The sequence below is a fragment of the Parus major genome, chromosome 1A (assembly GCF_001522545.3).
Source record: "Parus major isolate Abel chromosome 1A, Parus_major1.1, whole genome shotgun sequence".
Lineage (NCBI taxonomy): Eukaryota > Metazoa > Chordata > Aves > Passeriformes > Paridae > Parus > Parus major.
The window spans coordinates 13772092-13791417 of NC_031773.1; the positions used below are offsets into that span (position 1 = coordinate 13772092).

At 36.6% G+C, this 19326-nt stretch overlaps 1 protein-coding gene across 2 annotated transcripts in view; it reads left to right on the forward strand.

Annotated features, from left to right (window-relative positions):
* SLC2A13 (solute carrier family 2 member 13) overlaps nt 1-19326 on the forward strand; it is a 146396-nt gene that overhangs the window by 98737 nt on the left and 28333 nt on the right. For both annotated transcript variants that reach the window (XM_015627084.3, XM_015627082.1), the window contains exons 5-7: nt 975-1138; nt 5154-5274; nt 18005-18130. In XM_015627084.3, the coding sequence (XP_015482570.1) occupies nt 975-1138; nt 5154-5274; nt 18005-18130 (411 nt within the window). The remainder of the gene's footprint in view (nt 1-974; nt 1139-5153; nt 5275-18004; nt 18131-19326) is intronic.

The following is a 19326-nucleotide window of genomic DNA, read 5'->3' on the forward strand; positions in this document are numbered from 1 at the left end:
TGACCAGGGACAGAAAAAACAAGCTTTGACATTCTTGATGATTATTGCTGTGTGAGAGCCTGTCAACTGCAAGGTGTTTGAGAGCTTGAATATTCAGTATTTCAATCTGCATAAATTAATACAAGCTGAAAAGTGCTTCTACATCATCAACAAAAGTACTCGTGTTTCCTTGGACATTTATTTAGCTCTCACTGAGAACATGGACACAAAGTCTGTGTTCATTTGATTGCTGTGAAAAATGGTAGGCTTCCTTTCTCCTCCCTTTTCATTTTGCTCAGTTCAATTTTTTATGAGTTATTATTTGTGTGGAAAGATTGATTCCATTTAGAAGGAAGTAGAACATTCGGTCAAATGCTCCTGTTGGGTTCAGATTCACATCCCTGCAGTGTGGTGCTGAGGCTTTTCAAAGCAATCATTTTCTGGTTAAGACAAAAGTAATGCCATAGAGAGAGTTTTGTGCACGTCAGTGGCACTGAAATAATAGTGCAAAATCTAAAACCAAGAGGATGCAAGTGTCACTTCCAACATGTTGGATGCCGTAGATTAGTTGTGTATGACCTTTAAAAGGACTGAAAATCTATTTGATTTTTGAGCTGTCTTTCCCTAGACAATATACAGACTGTTAAAATCCCAGAAAGAGCATAAAGCAATGCATGGATATGACAGGCAGATTAATTTAAATTAAAAATGCAAACCCCATTTCTAGCAGAATATGATTGACCACTGAAAATATAAACAGTCAAGAGAATGGTACTTCATCTCTTGATGTCCTCCAGTCAAAACTTTAGTCAGGTGCAAGTTAAGCTTTGGTTATGCCTGATTTCCCAGGGTGATTGTGTGTCAGTCTTCAACTACATTATGCAGGAGGTCACACTTGATATTTGTTAAGATCTTTTTCAAATTAAATCAAAAACTATAATTTTAGCCAAATTGAAATAAATGGTGTTCTTATTTGTGTCTCTCTCCCTTCCCAGGTACTACAGTGCTACCATTTTGCAGATGTCAGGAGTGGAAGATGACAGGCTCGCAATCTGGCTGGCTGCACTGACAGCATTTATAAACTTCATTTTTACTCTTGTGGGAGTCTGGCTTGTTGAAAGAATGGGTCGCCGGAAACTTACGCTTGGTAGCTTAACAGGTGAGTGTTTCATTAGTGTTTCATTTTCCTCATAATTATTAATGAAAAGAAAATAAAATTTCAAGTGCATTTCTTTTCAAAGTAGTCCTCTTCAAAATTTCATTGTTGATGCCATCTTTTCTCTGAAATAATACAGGTTTCAAGACTATTAGTAAAATACCACAGCTAGAAGCTAATTTAAAAGTGACTGCCTGTTATTTTTTTAGGTGACTTTCTCCTTGAAGCCACGTTTGACAATGTTTTCATTTACCTTTTTTTTTCCAATTTAAGGAATAAAATGCCTGGAACTTCACAGGTTGTTAATTTTTAAGTCTCATATGTAATTTTAATTGGCTTATTAATTGGAATTCAGTACCATCTGATGAAGGTGTACCAGAGAAAGAATATTGCATAACCATTGCAGCACTTTTTAAATATAATGCAGTTCTCTGCATAGTTACCTCAGATACAGTACAGTAAATACCTTACATACATTCATGTGATTTAATTCTCCTCCTATATGAGATAAGCAAAGACAGAATTCTGGTTTTATACATTTTGTCCAAATATCCAAACACCGTAGCTCATCACATAGTCTTTTCTTGCAAGCTGGGAAAAACAGAGCAAGCAGCCTTCCTATGTTCAGTATGTCCTGTTATTAGGATGGTAATTCCCTGCTTGTTCCTGCCTTATGTGTTTGTTTGCTGAAGTGATCTGTGACCAAAACTTATCTCTGGGTGAATGTGTGGAAGGGTCAGATGTTTTCAACAAACTGTTCCTGCTCCTCTTGAAATAGTGTTCAAAAGTGTTTTGCTGTAAAGATTTAATATCTTCATATTTTGTTCTGCTGTTGCTGTCTAGGATCCAAATTTCTACTTAGTGCAACACAGCAGAGAGGTACACCAGCTGCCATGTCACTGGATGTGCAAGTCCCAGCTCTCAGCTGAGTTAATCTACACCCGAGTATTTGAATGTGCTTATATAGGCAGAGCAGCAACAACACAGTGACATGAGTTGTTTGGTACACAGTTACTCAAAGCATGTTTCTCACATTTTAAAGATATGAAGGAAAATCTCAAATTACTACTTTTAGTCTGTTCCATTTCAGTTACAATACATCCCCTGTATGTCCTTCTGTGCCTCCAGACAGTCTGTTGACTTGTCTTTCTGTGGTGTGGATCTGTCCAGGCTCTACACTGACTCTTCTGATCTTTGGGTGCTGCTTTTCCTTTAATGCCTACTGAAACAGAGGATTGATTGATTGATTGATTGATTATTTGGCCCAAATAATCTCATATGTTTGGCCATCCCCCTTGAAGAGTTTATTGCTTATCTGGACCCAGTTGTATAGTTGTGATAACCAACATGCACTTCTCATATTATCAGAGCTCTTTGCTTTTTGGCTCTGCTTAACATATTCAAAGGCTGCACATCTGAAATGTAGATATAAATGTCTCTTACAAAGCATGTTATCTTGGATCAGAGGAGGATATAGCAATAGGACACAGAATTAACAGTGGAGCATAATACATTAAAGGGTTATTTGTTAATGATATTTGGACACAAAGTAATTGCTTAGTAAAAAATACTAAAATACTTTTTTTTGTGGTTTGCTGGCTGTCTGTCTGCCGTGTCACGAGCCGAGATCTAATGCTTGCTGTGATTTTATCCTACAGTCCCTTCTTAAGGATAATACAAATAATGACAGTCATGAAATCGTGCATCACCCTCTGTACTAGTTAGAATTTTGCCATGCAACATTTGATTTAGGTACTGGTGGATATGAAGTGTTTTCCTTAGCAAAAGAGCTGTGTAATAGAATGATAAGTACTAAATCTACCAATGGATTTGTTTTCCATGTTGAGTTTTCTCACTGCGTAGACATCTCTTACTGCTCTACTTTGGTTTACATTTCTAAGGACATTACAATTTACACTGAGTTATTACTGGCAACTTCTCTAGTCTTTGGGGGAACCAGGTATGCCCCAGTCTCCCACAGCATAAAATGAAGACAAAACTACTGCTTTTGCCTGCTGCTGCAAGGATGTGGGGCTTTGCTTTTTTTATAAAGGCTAATTGATTAGATGTTTATTAGATAAAACCTACAAGAATAATCAGTAGATAGTAACATTAATATTTTGATTAAAAGCCAATATACTGTAAATTAATTTTGTAATCTCGTGCAACTTTTCCTGCTTTCTGAAAACATTTGGCAGAGATATTTTAGATTTCATTCATTATGTCTTTATCATTCTCAAAATACTAGAAACTTTTGAAAAATCGAACCTTCCAGATAGCATTATGAAAAATGATAGTAAATTTCTGAAAAAAAAACAAAACCACTGTTTTAGTTCTCTATTACAGTTACTGATTTTTCTTAGTTTCCTGTCCATTTTATATCTTTCTTTATCTTATCTATAATTTCTTTATCTTTCTTCTTCTCTTTTTCTACAGTTAATTTCTTTCTTCAAAGCTGTTATTTGGAAAACATGCAGGAATTGTGACAAGTATATTATTCATTTTTTTTGTGTTTTCTTCTTTTCCTTCAGAAATTGTCTATTTGGAAGGTACTTGGGCATTGTACAATTTGTATCTCTTTTTGTAACAGAGAGGATCTAAAATATCTTCAGTATATTTCCTTTTCCTTTTTCCCACCTGAGCTAATGATGAACTTTTATTGTTTGATTTTGTTCATCATAGCAAAATGTCCACAGAATGAAAATATATTAAACTTCATTTTCCAAGTTTACATATTCAGTACTTTTGAGAGATTTTGGAATTGAGTGTTAATGTATTTAGTTAACTTAAAGGACAGAGCATACTTAGAATGAATGTAATTAAGATTATAGATCCTGTCTAAATATACTTGCTATCTGGTTTATGGCATTTTGAAAGTACAGGACATCTAGTGCAATATCCAGCCTGCCCTGAAAACTGGGATTATTAGTGTACCTACCAGCCATAGCTAGAAGAGAGCCAAGTATGGAGTATTTTATGGAGGGAAAGTGCTTCCTGCTTATACAGTTTGTGGCTGAGTTTAAGGTCTTAGTTGCCTTATCTCAGGTCAATGTGTGGTCCAACCATTCCTGCCTATTGGCCATGGCTGCACAGGCATATTCACAGACAACATTATTACATGAATCTTAGTATTTTAGATATTTATTATTTTTATCTCTGAGAAAGGTTTTCACATACTTGGTGTGTTTGCCAGGTAGGAAACTTCTATACAAAACACATCTCAATGTGTCATCAAGTTGCAAGAGGTAAAGTTTTATAAGTCTGAGTTTGAGGCAGTTGCAGTAGTACTATGAGCAGCAAGGTTTATCAGTTTTCATTAAAATGATACAGTATATTGTGTGTCTAGCAAATGAGGTAGGAAAACTATGAGTTATGTTCCACTAATGGCCTGTTGCACAGTGTGAACCTTTTATGGCAGCTTCCTCTCATCATTTTGACCAGCTTGTGCACAAGGAATTTGTTGGGGAAAAAAGAAGCAAAAAGATGGAAAGGACTTTTTCCCAGCAGATGTTATGTGTGCTCTTTGAAACAAGATATGTTGCACTTTTTGATGGTGTTCTTATGAAAAGTCTAATTTCTCTAGTTTCACAAAGGGAAGTAGAGTCAATGAAAAAGCTGATGCTACTTTCTGTTTCAAAGAAAAGTCTCCAAGTCTGGATGTGGAGTGGGGAGAAGTGTGTTGATTTCAATGCCACTAATATATTTTACATTTATGACATTATTTTCAACACCAAAAATAATACCTGTGTGTTCAAGCAGTCATCAATTCCACAGATTAAAAGAGTCTCAACCTACTAATTTAGTGTCTGGATGTGAAAACTGGTGCACTTGACTTTAATATCTATCCTAATTTATGATGTGGATGTAGCAAAGGGTATTTTTCTTAGGTTCTCATCACAACTCCTTAGGGAATGCTGTATGCGTAGTGATGGGGTGCCAAGCAGAGTTCAGTTCAATAGAGAACTATTTCATGTGCTCTGGAGAAAAGTGTCACATTGTTCTTTATCTGTATTTTTAGGTACTGCTGTAGCACTCATTATCCTAGCTTCGGGATTTTTGCTATCAGCTCAGGTCTCGCCAAGAATCACACTTAATCCACCAGATCCTTCACATCAAAACTCTACCTGCACAAAATACAGGTGAGAATTCGTGATCATTCATCCAATCTTCTTGAAGATTGTTTCCAATTAACTGAGTTTTACAACCTAGTGTGAGTAATGGGCAATTATTCACAAAGCCCAGTACAAGGAACTAAACTATACACCTAAATTTAAAATCACAACTTCCCTCTGTAGAGAAAATTAGACTTTTTGATTAAATTCTCTGACTATTCCTGTGGAATTTCTTGGATGAAATAAGGTGGTTAAGTGGCAAATTCCACATATACCTCTTCTAAAATATCACACCTGCTACAAGTCACAGTATACACAAAGTCAGGAATATTTTATAAAGACTTTATAAAAATGCTTGCTGTTATTCATCTGCTTGTCATGTATAGCAGCTGTAAACTCTTCAAGAAGATGTGTTCCTTGCCTGTTGTTTTCCTGAATGGGAAAAAGTAATGTTTAGATAATTGTGTATCAATAAACAATTATAAAAATATGTGGGGTTTGAACTATTTTCCAATATGCAGTCACAGTTTCAAATAGCATTACTTCTGGGGGTTTAAGTATGTGTAATTTTCTATATTTTGTTGGGTTTATTCACATGTGAGTGCTCTTATGTTCATTTAGCTGATAGACTAGAAAATTCCCTATTCAGAGAAGACTAGTTCAGTGGCTGAAGAAATTCTTAATTATGTTCAAAATTTACATCTTTGTAGTAGAGATAAATATCAAGAAATGAGAGGTACACTTCTGGTTTTGTAGCAATACTGGCTAGAAATATGGTTCATGGCTTTTCTTGTGCCAGAGGTCTTAGGGAAAAGATTCTGAGGATCTGAAGATTTATAGAAAACTGGGGAGAGGATGGAAGGTCTTCCTTGAGTGTAAATAGTTACAAATAACCACAACACAGGTTACTATCAGATATAATGATTCCTATATTGAAAATGTATATTTTTACTTCTTTTCTACTGCAGAGTCAGCTATAATTTTGCAATTTTTGAGATGGGCCTGTCTACAAAATGGCGAGTAGTCTGGTTAGAAGAGGTAAAGGGGGAAGATACTCTCCTTTTGGAATCAGATTACATTAAAAGAAAAATGTGAGAAGGATTTGCCTAGTACTTCAGTTAACTGTTTGGAAAAGACGCTTGGAGAGAGGAGATGCAGCATTTGCAGAACTCATAATTTGTTATTTAAAAAAGCCAGGTGTTAATGATTAATGTAACCTGAAACCATATAAAATTTACGTACAAGAAATAGGGCTAGTCCAACTTAAAAAACAATGAAAAATATTCAGCAGAATTTTCATGTGCACAGCCAGTCAGGAAGGAAATTTCCATGGCTTTCATGGTGCACACTTCTGGGCAAAAGCAAGAAAAATTAAAGCAGATAGTTCTCATAAAGGCATGCTGTTTCATGAAGTATTGGAATACTTATAATCTGTTGTGAGTTATGTTTCTGATGTGAAGTGGGCAAAATCAGGTAAGATAAAAATTCAAAGATTCTGGAAAAAGAGCAGTAAAATAATTTAAATACTTTTGTTTGAGAGTATTTTGAAATAGGAGGAGCTCTCTTTGTTGAAAGATGGAAGTGAATGGAAGAGGAAGTAATGAGAAATCTTTAGGTGCTTCTAATTTAATCTTATGCTATACTTTAGTAGAGAGACCCAAAAGCCAGGAGAGCTGAAAATAATAAATGGATGCATTTTCCCACAAAACACAGAATTAGGTTACAGCACCCAGTATTTAAAGTGTTTGTACAAAAAAGTAGGGATTGATATGCCTAATAATAGCTTTCACACTTGTTTACCTAAAACTGTATACATTTTTATGCCTCAAAACATCACCAAACCGTGATCCAGATGGAGCCAAAGGAAGAATTCCTTCAGCATCATAAATATAATTATTTATGAAGGGTACAACATACAAGCATATATTATATTTGACTTGGAAAAGTGGCTGTTTAAGATCCAAGTGTGCCTGCTTTCTATGCACGTTGTCAATAACCTGAATGAAAAATAAAATACTGGTTTTGTCATGAGAAAGTAGATGGTGTTTTCAGCATTTGCCTTGGGTTAGAACTTCAGCATAATGTGTATGGTCTTGGAAGGAAGAGGAGATGGGGACTGCAAACGAGAAAAGCTGAAGGCTGAGCTTTACATTGTGACTCACCTCTCTCTTCCTTTTGGCCTTGGAGGTATTCCCCATGGCAGTTATAAAGTTGAATCAAAAAGTTTCTCAAACCTGAGGATTTGGAAGTGAAAGTCTACTATTTATAACATCAGTCTTGCATATTTTCTTTGCTACTCTAATAATAATGGCTTTACTGTACGGATACCTGCTGACTAGGGCTGTAGAGTGTTGCTGTGCAGACAAATATAATATCCAGTTAGAGTAAAAGGAAGGAAATTAATGGCAGTGGTCCCTTGCTCTTTAACCCATATTTTAGCTTGTTTTAGTAAAACTGCTGGTGTCTCAGATTGCATAGCATTGTATCTTGCAAGTCTTCAAGAGGTCTCAGAAAGTTTGGGAGAAGCAAAAGGCAGCAGGACTTGAGAAGATGAACACATAATGCCATCTCTCTGTAACTGCCTTTAAGTATGTGCCTGCACAAATGCATGTCATAGTTCTCTTCCTCTTATGAGGACACAGTGCTTCTCTGAGGTGGGGTAAACTTGAAATCTAAACCTGTTTGCAGCATGGGCATTTCAGTGTGTGAGGGTGTTTGCTAAATATAACTTATGTTTGTCTGTGTCAAAATGTATTTATAAGTTATGAAAATGTCAGTAGAATTTATTTTGCTGACAGAAGTTTCACTGATACTGTGCAGAGTAAAAATGCTTTTTATGTTTGTAAATCCATTGGGTTAAAGTAATTGTGGGTGTCCATTAAGGAACCCTTAGAGCTACTACAAACAGTCTGCTTGTTGTTCCTTCAGATCCATATTCCTCTGCACAGACTAATTCTTACTGCTAGAGTAACGATGAAGATAGACTAGCAAATAAAGAGCACAGTCGTTGTCCTAATTCAAAAAAGTACAAAAGGCTTGAGTACTGTGTTCTTAAAGAGCTGTGCCATGCCAATGGAGTTACAAGGTACATAAAAATAAGATATGTTGTGCATAAAATAAATCAAATAAAGTTGTATCTTTTTGAAGAGGTGCACAATATTGTAGTTGAACAGCCAAAAAAATAATTCATTAATTTGTGAAAAAATTGAATAGTGGAAATACTGCAAATTCAGCAGGGCACTCCAAACACTGTGATTTGTTTTGCCTCCTTACAGCTGGAAGTGGGTGTGTAATTCACTGAGGAGAGGCGGGGTGAATTCTCCTCTCTGTACTGTCCATTAATCAAATTTCATTTTCACACTCAGCTGTAGAAGGTTGTGTAGATATTTGCAGTGTGACCACCTGTTTTATTTGATCTTAATCTCCTCAGCAGCTGTGATCGTACTTATCATCAGGGCCACAGAAATCTCAGAGGTAGATTTAAGAATACAAAGCAACACCATTCCAAAATTTATCACCTTAGAGGCGAAAAGATGAACTATCCATTCCTATTATTATTATTATTATTAGCAACACCATTCCAAAATTTATCACCTTAGAGGCGAAAAGATGAACTATCCATTCCTATTATTATTATTCTGACTACCAAAACTCTGTAAATGTTCCCATTTTTACTGGGAACTTGCCTGATTCTGGAAGGAGGTTTAGGTTAGGGCACTTTCATTAGCTATCCTCCCACCTTTTCCCGATCTTTAAAGAATCAGTGATGTGACTGTTTGGGACACTGGGACACTGAAACATTTCTGTAAAATGACTGTGGTCCTGCTGCCTTGTATTCTTGCTCTTTTAGTCTCCATTCGTGTGTCTCTCTGCACTTCTGGAAACTTGGTCTGCTCTAGAAGACATAATGCAAAGCTGTTCTGCCTAAGCAGTATTTTTCATGTCAGTTACTATATGAAAATGGTAAATATTATGTTAAGCTTAGGTCAACCCTCATATCTTAGGGAAATGATACCTGTGTGCACAAAGTTTCTCGGAATCCTTCCTGAACAGATTGTCTTCAGACTGATTAAAACAATACAGGGAGTGCCAGCTGTGCTGGGCACACAAGGATTGTGTTGTTCATTTTTGCATTAGTCACCCTCACATGGTTCATGATCCTTAGCTCATTGTGCAAATACACACCACCAAGATGAAGGCAACAATATTTAGTACTTGCACATAGCTGTTTAGTAAGATAATGGACAAGTAAGATGGACAGAAATGTATCTTTTCTTTATGAGTATAGCAGAAGTATGTAATTGTGATCAGTCCTGAAAAACTCAGCAAATCTAGTGACTGAAGCTAGTTTAATTGTGTTTAAAAGCCTTAGGATGCATGTAGTAGGTGTATTAGATATTGTACTTTATTGAGAGCTCATTGACAATCTAATTTATCAGCAAACTAGGCATTGCTATTTTTCATAATGTCACTGTATCACGGAACCAGTATTTGTTAAAATATGATTCTCATTTTCTCTTTCTAATGTCAAAGTGCCTGAGCTACTGGTAATTTCTGATAACTGAGAATTGCAATAATAAATATAGTAAATGTGCTTTGGCCATTGAGGTCAGAAAATTATGAATATATAAAGAGGTAAACATGTCTGAGAATGCTTTTGCCAGCTCTTATGAAGTATAGTTAAAATGCTGATAGTTTATGTTGCAGAACTGTGAAAAGACCTCAGCATAGTCTTGAAATTTATTAATAATACAGTGATATATTGCTCGGTAATGATTTTCCCTGTGCTGGCATGTTGGTCCTATCAATCAAAATTTGTAATTTTATTTTAAATTATAAGGGATGGGAAGGAATATGTCCGTCCATGTAGTAAGCATCTTTAAAGTGAATGAGAAAAGACTCCTCTCATCAATTTAAACATAAAGATCTGTAAAGTAACTTAGCTCAACTATGATGTCCAAGTGCAATGCAGTTCCTGTAACCATTGTTAAGTTTTCCACATACTTTGACTCAAACTCTGCATTAGTGAGGAAACAAGGTGTTATTCATACAGTAGTAACCCATTAACACTTCACATCTCTGCTAGTACTTCTATGACTTTGCTGTTAACAAAACAGCAAAGGGAATGATTTTTTTTAAATTTCCCAAAGTGATGGTGTTACACTTTACGCGGTCTGCAGGTTTTTGTCACACAAGAATGATTTTAATCAAGTTTGAACAGGGCTTCTATCTGATCTGCCTGGAAGCTGGGAATATAGTATCTACATGTAGCGTCTCTTTGGAAAAGTAGTTTTGAAAACAAATTATGCTGGAGACAGCCATTCTGTCCAAAATAAAAGCATGTGTAAGTCAGTTATTTCTCTTCTTTGTTGTCTGTGTTGCTCAGTTCCAGGAATAAATCAAGAAGCTCTGTAGTTGGAGGCTCTATAAATTCAGAAAAGAAAGATCATCAAAGACAAGAGGCAACTGATACCTATAAGTAGATCAGGACACTTCTCATGTGATGTCAGCATTTCAGCACAATCCCACAGCAGTAGTGGGATAGCCTTGATGATCTAAGGATCCTCACCATGTCTAAAGCAGAAGTAGCAAACACCAAGAGACTGAAAACAATTTCTATGAGGTTGTATACATTATGTTGCATAGCTGAGGAATGGGAGCCTTTGAGAAGGTTTATGGAATGTTTTAAGAAAGCTAATGTATTTATATGTGGGTGGCATATCAGGAAGGGTAAAGATTAAGGGCTGGTCTGGAACTTTAGGGAGGACACCAAAGAATCATCTAAGTGGAACAGATGGAGGAGGAGCCTGATTTGAAGATGAGAAAGGGTTGTAAAAATGTAATATAGATAAGAAAAATAAACATCCTAGGTTCGAATGCAAAACCCATCACTCATGCATGCCAATCCTGATCCTGGGGAAGAGAGCTAGAAACTTTTACAGTTATACTTGAACATAACTGTGGGATATGTTGGGAGTATCTGTGTGGTATAATTACAGAACTGCAATTAGCATCCAAGCACTGGGATTATAAATTATAGCTTTTCCTTATGGACACCACTAAATGTGTTACCTAACAGAGGGTTGGTAGAACTCAGCAAATAAACTTCTGTCGCTTGGTCTAGTATAGTAACAGGAAAGTGCTCTTGAAGTCCAAGTGGATTTTTCTCATTCTTTGTAAATTGTTGTGTTTCCTATGTCCCAGGTACAACAGCTGGAAGTGTTATCTGCCGTTAGCACATGTTTTAATTGCTTAAAGCATCCCCTATATTCTTACCCATTTATATGTAACCTGAACTTAGTGCTTCACTTCTAGAAGCAAGACAGAAACCATCAGAAGTATAAAGAATGGTTTGATTTCATGCCTGAGGTGCAGTGAAGCCTGTGCAAACAGCACAAGCCCTCAGGCACAAGCATCAGGCTGTTTTAAACATAGTCTTGCTACCAAACTGAGGTCAGTTTGTTTATGAAAATTAAGTAAGCTATTTGTCAAAAAAATCCTAAGATCCTTATTTGTATTACTGGCTGAAAGTATCAATATCCTAACATGTCAACAGAGCTAATAAGTACTCTTAATAATAAGAGTTAATTAATAAGTACAAATACTGCAGTATTGTCCAAAAGTCCTTGGTTTGATTTTTTTTTTGTTGTTGAACTCAACACCTTGGCTCTTTGCCCATCAGTTGCCCATGTCCCTTGGTGAGTCCAGCTGAGTGGGCCTGGCCTGACCAGTGGGACTCAGCTCAGCTGCCTTGGCCATTTTCTTTTGGTTGAGGCTATAGGAAGAGACACTGTCTTGTAGATAGAATAGAACAGAAGCAAGGCAAGCTTGATCCCAGCTTGTTGTTCTGTAAGGAGATGGAAAGCAACTACACTGCATGCTAAGGCAGGCAGAGACTGTGTATGTAGCCAACCTTGAGAGCAAAGAGTAACCTGAGGGTAGGATGAAGGATCCACCTGGCCTAGGATCATACTTGCAGTGTGGCAAACAGCAAGCTGGAAATAGGAGAAAGTAGCACAGTCAAAGGGACATTCCTTCCAGCCTGCAATGATTTGCAGCTTACATTCTCTCTGGGTGGGATGTGCTAATCCTCAGTAGGTACTGCAAGACCCTCCTGTCCCTACATTGAGCCATTCCTGCCTGAGACAGCTTTTATTGTTCCTGCAGTTCTTGGACGAAAACTGACTTCACAAATGTGAATATTTACATCATACAGAGCAGGAGCAGTGGGTTAAAAAAGCTCACAACAGTGGAATTTACTCTGGACAGGACAGGACATTTATGAGCAAAATGCATATAATATCTCAGGTTGGAAGGGGCCCATAAGGATCATCAGATCCAACTTGCATGTAGCAGATCTATCAGATTTTCCCATAAAAAGCCTTCTTCATGTACTCAGGCTAATTCTGCAGCATGTACTCAGCGTGAATGATGAATCCAAAAAGAATGGCAAGAGTCTGTCCACAAAAAAAAGTCTGTATTTGTGGATGTTTTGATACTCTGAGTGGCTGTTCTGCTACTCATGCAGTAGAATATTATGAAATCAGGCACTACGTTCTGTACAGCTACACAGTCTAGAATACATTATCAGGTTCAGGTTGCATTTCTGTAGCTGGACAATAGGAACACACTGATACATTTTGTAATTGCATTACAGAATATGGAAAGCAAAGTTGAAAGTCCTTGAAAATGTGGCAATGAAAATTGTTGCAATTTTTTCAATTGAGGTTCGGCTTGAAAAAGTCAAAATAGTGTGAGAAAAAGAGAAATGGTGCTAGCAGAGGAAAGGCACTGGGAATGGGCCTTTTAGTGCTACATCACTCAACAAAAAGTGGCAAGGCAAAACTTGCAGCTCAAATTACAAGACTGCTGAGAATTGTAGGAGAGTCATTACTTACAAGGTCATTTTGCAAATTTCAAGTGCAAAATGTAATGATGAAACAAATGTAAGTATGGAGTATTCTAAGAAAGGGGGAGTTATGAACCTTACATCAGCACCTGGAGAGTCACTTTGGCAGGTCAGAGATTTTACTCAATATTTTTAGAGATTGCATTAGAGTGTAGTAAACTGCACTGTTAGGAGGAAAGTAAACAGTGATTTTGGTATCAAGAAAGACACAGCTAGTCAATTGGTAATTCATCCATATAGAGTAGGATCTCTGTGAGAGAGGATGGCATTGTGGCCTTTGTGATCAACCTCCACCATCAGAAACAATTATTGGGCAGACTGATCCAGAGCAGAGAGTTCTGAAAGTTGCTGCTACTCAGGCTGGCAAGAAATTGCTATCAAAGGACCTTAAAATTGGTGCTGCCAGTCTTTCTAGATATCAGTTATTCTTGTGTGGTTGGATGAAGGGGACATGTGTTGGGTGTGTTGGCAGAATCAGTGAGGAATCACAGGGTTGGGGATATCTACTCTGCTAACAGACAGCTCCTCCTTGCTGTGATGTTTAAACAGGAACCCAGAAATCCCATTCCATGGCGGTTCCCCATAAACTGAGAGGCCAGGCTACGTTGTTCTGCCGAGTTCCTGCCACTGATCCGCAAAGAAGCTGGGCATTTTTAGACTTCTGGAACCTGAGAGCCCTGGTTGTTGTTATTCTGTCTCATAGTCTGAAGCATCTGAAGTCTAGACACTTGTCTTCTCGTTGGGTTGCCTAGGAGCCCAGCTGGCAAGCGGGGAGTGAAACAGGCTCATTGAAAAACCTTTCTGCTGTAATGCTGCCTGGTTTCATCAAAATCAAATAATCTCTCTCAGGTATTTCAATCTTGAATTGTCAGTCTTACAGACAACCATCCTGCCTGGGAATTTTGAACTGGCTTTTCACAGATGAGCTTGTTTTCAAGACACTAGCTCATAAACTTAGATTAAATATAAATATCTCATGATAATTAGAGGAAGCATATCTCCTGTTTTATAATTGGATGCAAATTTCCTTTCCTACCTAGACATCCGAGAATGTTTTTATCTAGAGCTTTCAAGGCCGTTAATCTCTGGTGTGGATTTGAAGAATTACCAATATTTTTAAAGATTCATCCTCTGATATGTATTTCAATATATATATATATATATATATATATATTGATAGGACTGATAAGGTACTTCTGAGGACAGGAGTGAACTCTGTAGGAGATAGTTTCATGTCAGCAAGTATTAAATTCTGCATTTTCTTTCCTGGTATATTCTATATACTATATTATTTATATCACTAGGAGATGTATGTCAGAATATGTGCTCAATTTCAAATTGTTTAAATAATTTAGCAAATAATGATGGGGGTAGAGGGAAGAAGAGCATAAACCTGAAACTATATATATTTTATTTCTAGAGTAAGCAGCTTCAGCACCTAATGTCTGATTATTTTTTAACTATTCTTTGAAAAAAAAAGCTTCCTTGCTTATTTCATGCTGTATCTTCTGTTATAATTAGACTTAGTAATTGATAGAGGTTTCTTTACTGTGTTATGAAACAATTGTAATTGTATATATGCTGGAGGTTTGGAGGAGAAAACATTGGTCATCATCCTGGAAAAAGCAATGTCCATGTACCTCATCAAAGACAACATAAAATTTTATATCAGTGATAAAACAGGACACAGAAGAATGCTAAATGTTCTGAATAGCAGCTGTCTCTACTGTTAGTCTGCTAGGAGTTAGGTTTGAAATGGCTTTAGGTCTCGTGTGTTTGACTTCTCTGTTTCTTCTGGCATTAGTTAGTCTCGTCTCTAAAATCTGAAGTCTGAGTCTGATTGTATGAACTCACTATATAGGTAATGACAGGAAATCCTAACCCAAATCTAAAGGGTTTATAAAGAGCTGTTATTTAACTGTTCAATCTGAAAGACAAATTTCAGAAAAGACATGGAAAATAATAATTTTAAGTTATTTGAATTTTTATGAGTAACTCTGTATATTTGGCAAGACATGAAATCCAGCAGCTTTTATTATGTTGAATGCCAACAGGAAGACCAGTTGGATTTGATGGTGTTAAAGGTCCTTTCCAACCTAAATTTTTCTACAATCTCTAATAAAGCCAGAGGATCAGCTGAACTAGCAGCCATGTAGACAGACACTGGAATCAATACTCAAATATCTCCATTTTTTTTTCTGGCTGGGAGGGAGGAATAAATAAGATATCTTGTGCTTCCCGCTTGACCTGTTACTGATACCCAGCACTACATGAGGTTACATGGAGTTACCCAGCAGGATGGAACAGAGAGTGCAAATTCAGCTCTGCTGTTCATCTCTGCATTGATTCTTGTGAGGACACTGAGGGAAACCAGGTGTCCAGTGCCTGTCCTGTCCTCTGCTGGCAACACCATAAAGATGACACTAATCACTGTGTCTTTTTAGAAATTCATGTTGTTTACAGACACTTTGATAACATCATTTCAGTGGAAAATGTTCTATAGTTTGAAAATCATATGTCACAATCCTGTTTGATATCATGAGATTCTTTTCAATATAAGAAATATTATTATTTTATACTGTTTTTGTATCATTATTCCGTACTTGAATGCATTTGTGATTTATAAAAATGTTTTCATTCACTTACAGTCTTCTGTTCCTGTAAAATCTTTTGGTTATTGCCATTGATGTGCTAATATCAATGTAACAAAATGCAACTAAATCTCATGCAACTACTGGTATAGTGGTATTGTCCTTTACTTTAAAAGCTGCTAATTGTAGATTTACAATTTTCTCATTTATTTTTGCAAGAGAAGAAATGTTTACTACAGATAGATGAAACTATTGACTTTTATCTGAAAGTTTTGCTTCATCTCCATTGTAAAAATATTTTCTGCAGTCCTTATCTCAATTAAAATCAGATTTAATGCAGCATTCCTAACTAAAAAAACCTAAGCTGTTTAGACTGGAATGTGACCAGTCAGTTAAGCAGAGGAAGATGTGTTTAAAATAGATTTGTATTCTAAATGTAGACAACATAGAAATTCTGCAGTAATTTAATAATTTAGAAAGAACACAATAGCAAAGAACACACTTTTCTGAAACTTGGGAGAAGTAGGAAAATCCAAATGAATACATTTTCTTAACACAATACAAGCTCTTTTTTTTTGCCATCTGCCATGTAAGTTGACCATATAATTATTTTAGAAGCATTATAATACAAAGAGTTTGAATAACTAGATTTTAAGCATTACTTTCAGACTTTTTATATTCATATAATCTGCTTTACTGTTTTAGTTTCTTGAGACTTTGCAATTACAGCTACTTTTAATTTTTCTCATAATGATTAAGTAGTTTAGGCAGTATATTCCTTAATTCACAAAGTCCTTGTTTTGATAAAGATACATACTCAGAAAAGATAATTTTCTCAATTTTGTTGTTACAGGAGTGTATGTTAAAGCTGCTTTGGTCACCTTAATTATGTGTTTCCAGATATTGCATTTCAAAGTTGAATTTAATTTTCAAATTTCCAGACTTACTTTATGTTTTACAGTTGCTAATTATTTTAATTTTTGCCACCTAAAGTTATCCCTTAGATATATCAGGGGCTTTACTGGTTAAAAATGTGTGTCTGAATCTAAAATGGCTTCCAGGCAAGATAAATTCCCGTGTTGTTTAATCACAGGAGCAATGATTGAGTGTTTGCAAGGCTTTGTGGCAGCAGCTTTCAGGTCACTTGCACTTGGTGGGGAACTTTGGAATGCCATTGTAGCTCACATACCTACATCCCCATCAGTCAGGTGTCAGAGACAGATTTTAGACTGACTCCTCAGTGAAGTATCTGTAGAGCCCTTGGTGTCTCAGCTGCCAGTAGAGTCAGCGGGGATGTGGTCAGTGCAGCCAGTGGTATCTAGAGAGCAGTTTTGCTGTCTAGTCACCTGAACAGCTAACAGAATGGCACTGAGGGAACTGCCTGAATGTTAGCATCTCGTGCTTATTGAGACTCCCAAGGAAATCAGAGACATCTGTACAGAGCTGGCAAGTGCGATGCACTTGCACTGGAAATAATCTGCAAGAACGCTGCATGCTGCAGTGATAGGAGAGGGGCAGATGGGATATTTTTGGGCACTAGATGCCTGTATGTGAATTGCCTCCATTGACATAATGACTCCTATCAAATTTTGTGGAAATTCAGGTGCTGAGTTTGCTCATGGAGACACGTGGTATTATGATCTTTGACTGACTCACATCCGTAGATGCCCAAATTCTAGTTTGATTATTAGGTATGATGTATGATAGGACAAGGGGGAATGACTTCAAACTGAAATAGTGTTTAGAGTAAGTATTAGGAAGAAACCCTTTAATTGTTAGGGTATCACTGAAGCAGTTGCCCAGAGAACTTTTGATGAGCCATCTCTGGAACTGTTCAAGGCCAGGTTAGATCAGGCTCTGAGCAACCTGGTCTAGTGGAAAGTGTCCCTGCCCATGGCAGGAGACTAATTGGAACTAGATGATCTTTAAGGTCCCTTCCATCTCAAACCATTCTATGATTCTATTATGATTCTTTTTCTTCATCTCCAGTCTGTGTCTTTTCAATTAAAATTTATTCTATGAATGAATTCTCCTGCAACCAGATCAGTTATCACAGGGTAGATGCAGATGGACTACCAAAATATGTTGCAGAAGAGGGTGAAAGCAAGATGTGATACTTATGGAGAACTTACTTGTCTTGTCTCCAACACTGACAACTTAACTATGTGCATTCCAAGACTTATTAGGAGATGCTGTTGTTTTTGATATCCACAAATGAATGAAGTATTGCTTAAGTACTTATTTTTTTCTCTTTCAGTTATTGCAATGGATGTATGTTAGATCCAGACTGTGGTCTCTGCTACAAATTGAATAACTCAAGTGTTGTTGAGTCCTCATGCATTCCTGTTGATAAAGATTCTACAATGAAAGCAGCTTGGGGCAGGTATGTCACTTGTCAATGTTTTTTTGCTTTATGCTCTACAGAGAGTGTATTTTATGATATTGAGAACAATTTTGCTTTTACAAAAAGTGTTAAATTCTTGAGATGTTCAGGAAGAAGAAAATAACTTGGCATTGTCAAAAATGAGTAATTACTTCTTAACAATAAATCAAAGCCTTAACCCTGATGTGTGCAGCCCTTTCAGTGTACTCTGTCACTTAGGAAGCATGGCAAAAGTACACTAGAAATGAGGAAAATTACCTTTCCTTAACGTTTTTCATTCATTTGAAGTGGCATATTCCCTATTTATATGCTTAAAGCTCTCTGAATTAATTTTCTTTTTAAATTCAGTAATTAATGAATAACTTTTAATACTGGCCTACACACTTTTAATATTGGCCTACCAAAGAAACAATTAGCTCAGCTAAATAAACTAAAATTAACAAAATCTGAAAAGTTCAAGTTGTCAAAAGCATGGGGTTTGGCCCCAGATTTCTGTGGTTCTCTGCCTGAAAGAGGTGTCATGCCATATGCCGCACTTGAGTGTAAAAATGTCTGTATTCATAGGTGCAACTGCAAAATATATCAAACCTCTTTCTTAAGCAACACAAAATTTCCTGTGAAGTCACAGCAACCTCCAAGTTTTCTGAAGTTCTGACTATTCCAAAGGAATAGATTTGTGAGTTAGAACATTGTCTTGTAGAGGCTTTATGAATACTTTAGTAATGATTAGGGCTTGGATCAGGGTTTAGAATGGTTCAGAGCCACAAGGGAATTATGTAATTACTTCTGATAAAACCACCTCGACATAATTCATCTCAGCCGCCCACACACCATGAACATACTTAGGGAATAGGCAAAGGTTTGTGTGGTGGTTCGGGCCTTTTTTTTTAAACTTTCATAGATATTTCTCAGAATTTAAACCCAACTGTCTTAATGGCATTGAGTCATATTGGACAGAGGTTGAAAAGTATGAAAATATCTACTAATTGTAGAATCATTAATTTAAAATTACTCTAAAATTGCCCTCATTTTGATTTCAGTACCATTAGGCCTAGTAATTATTTCCAGGTGCAGAAAAGAGAAGCTTATATTTTTTGTAATCCTAATTTTAAAGCACTGTGATCATTTTGGGGCTATTAAAGTTAATAAATAACTGTGAAAACTACAAAATCTCATCTGACCTGCTTGTTCTGTGA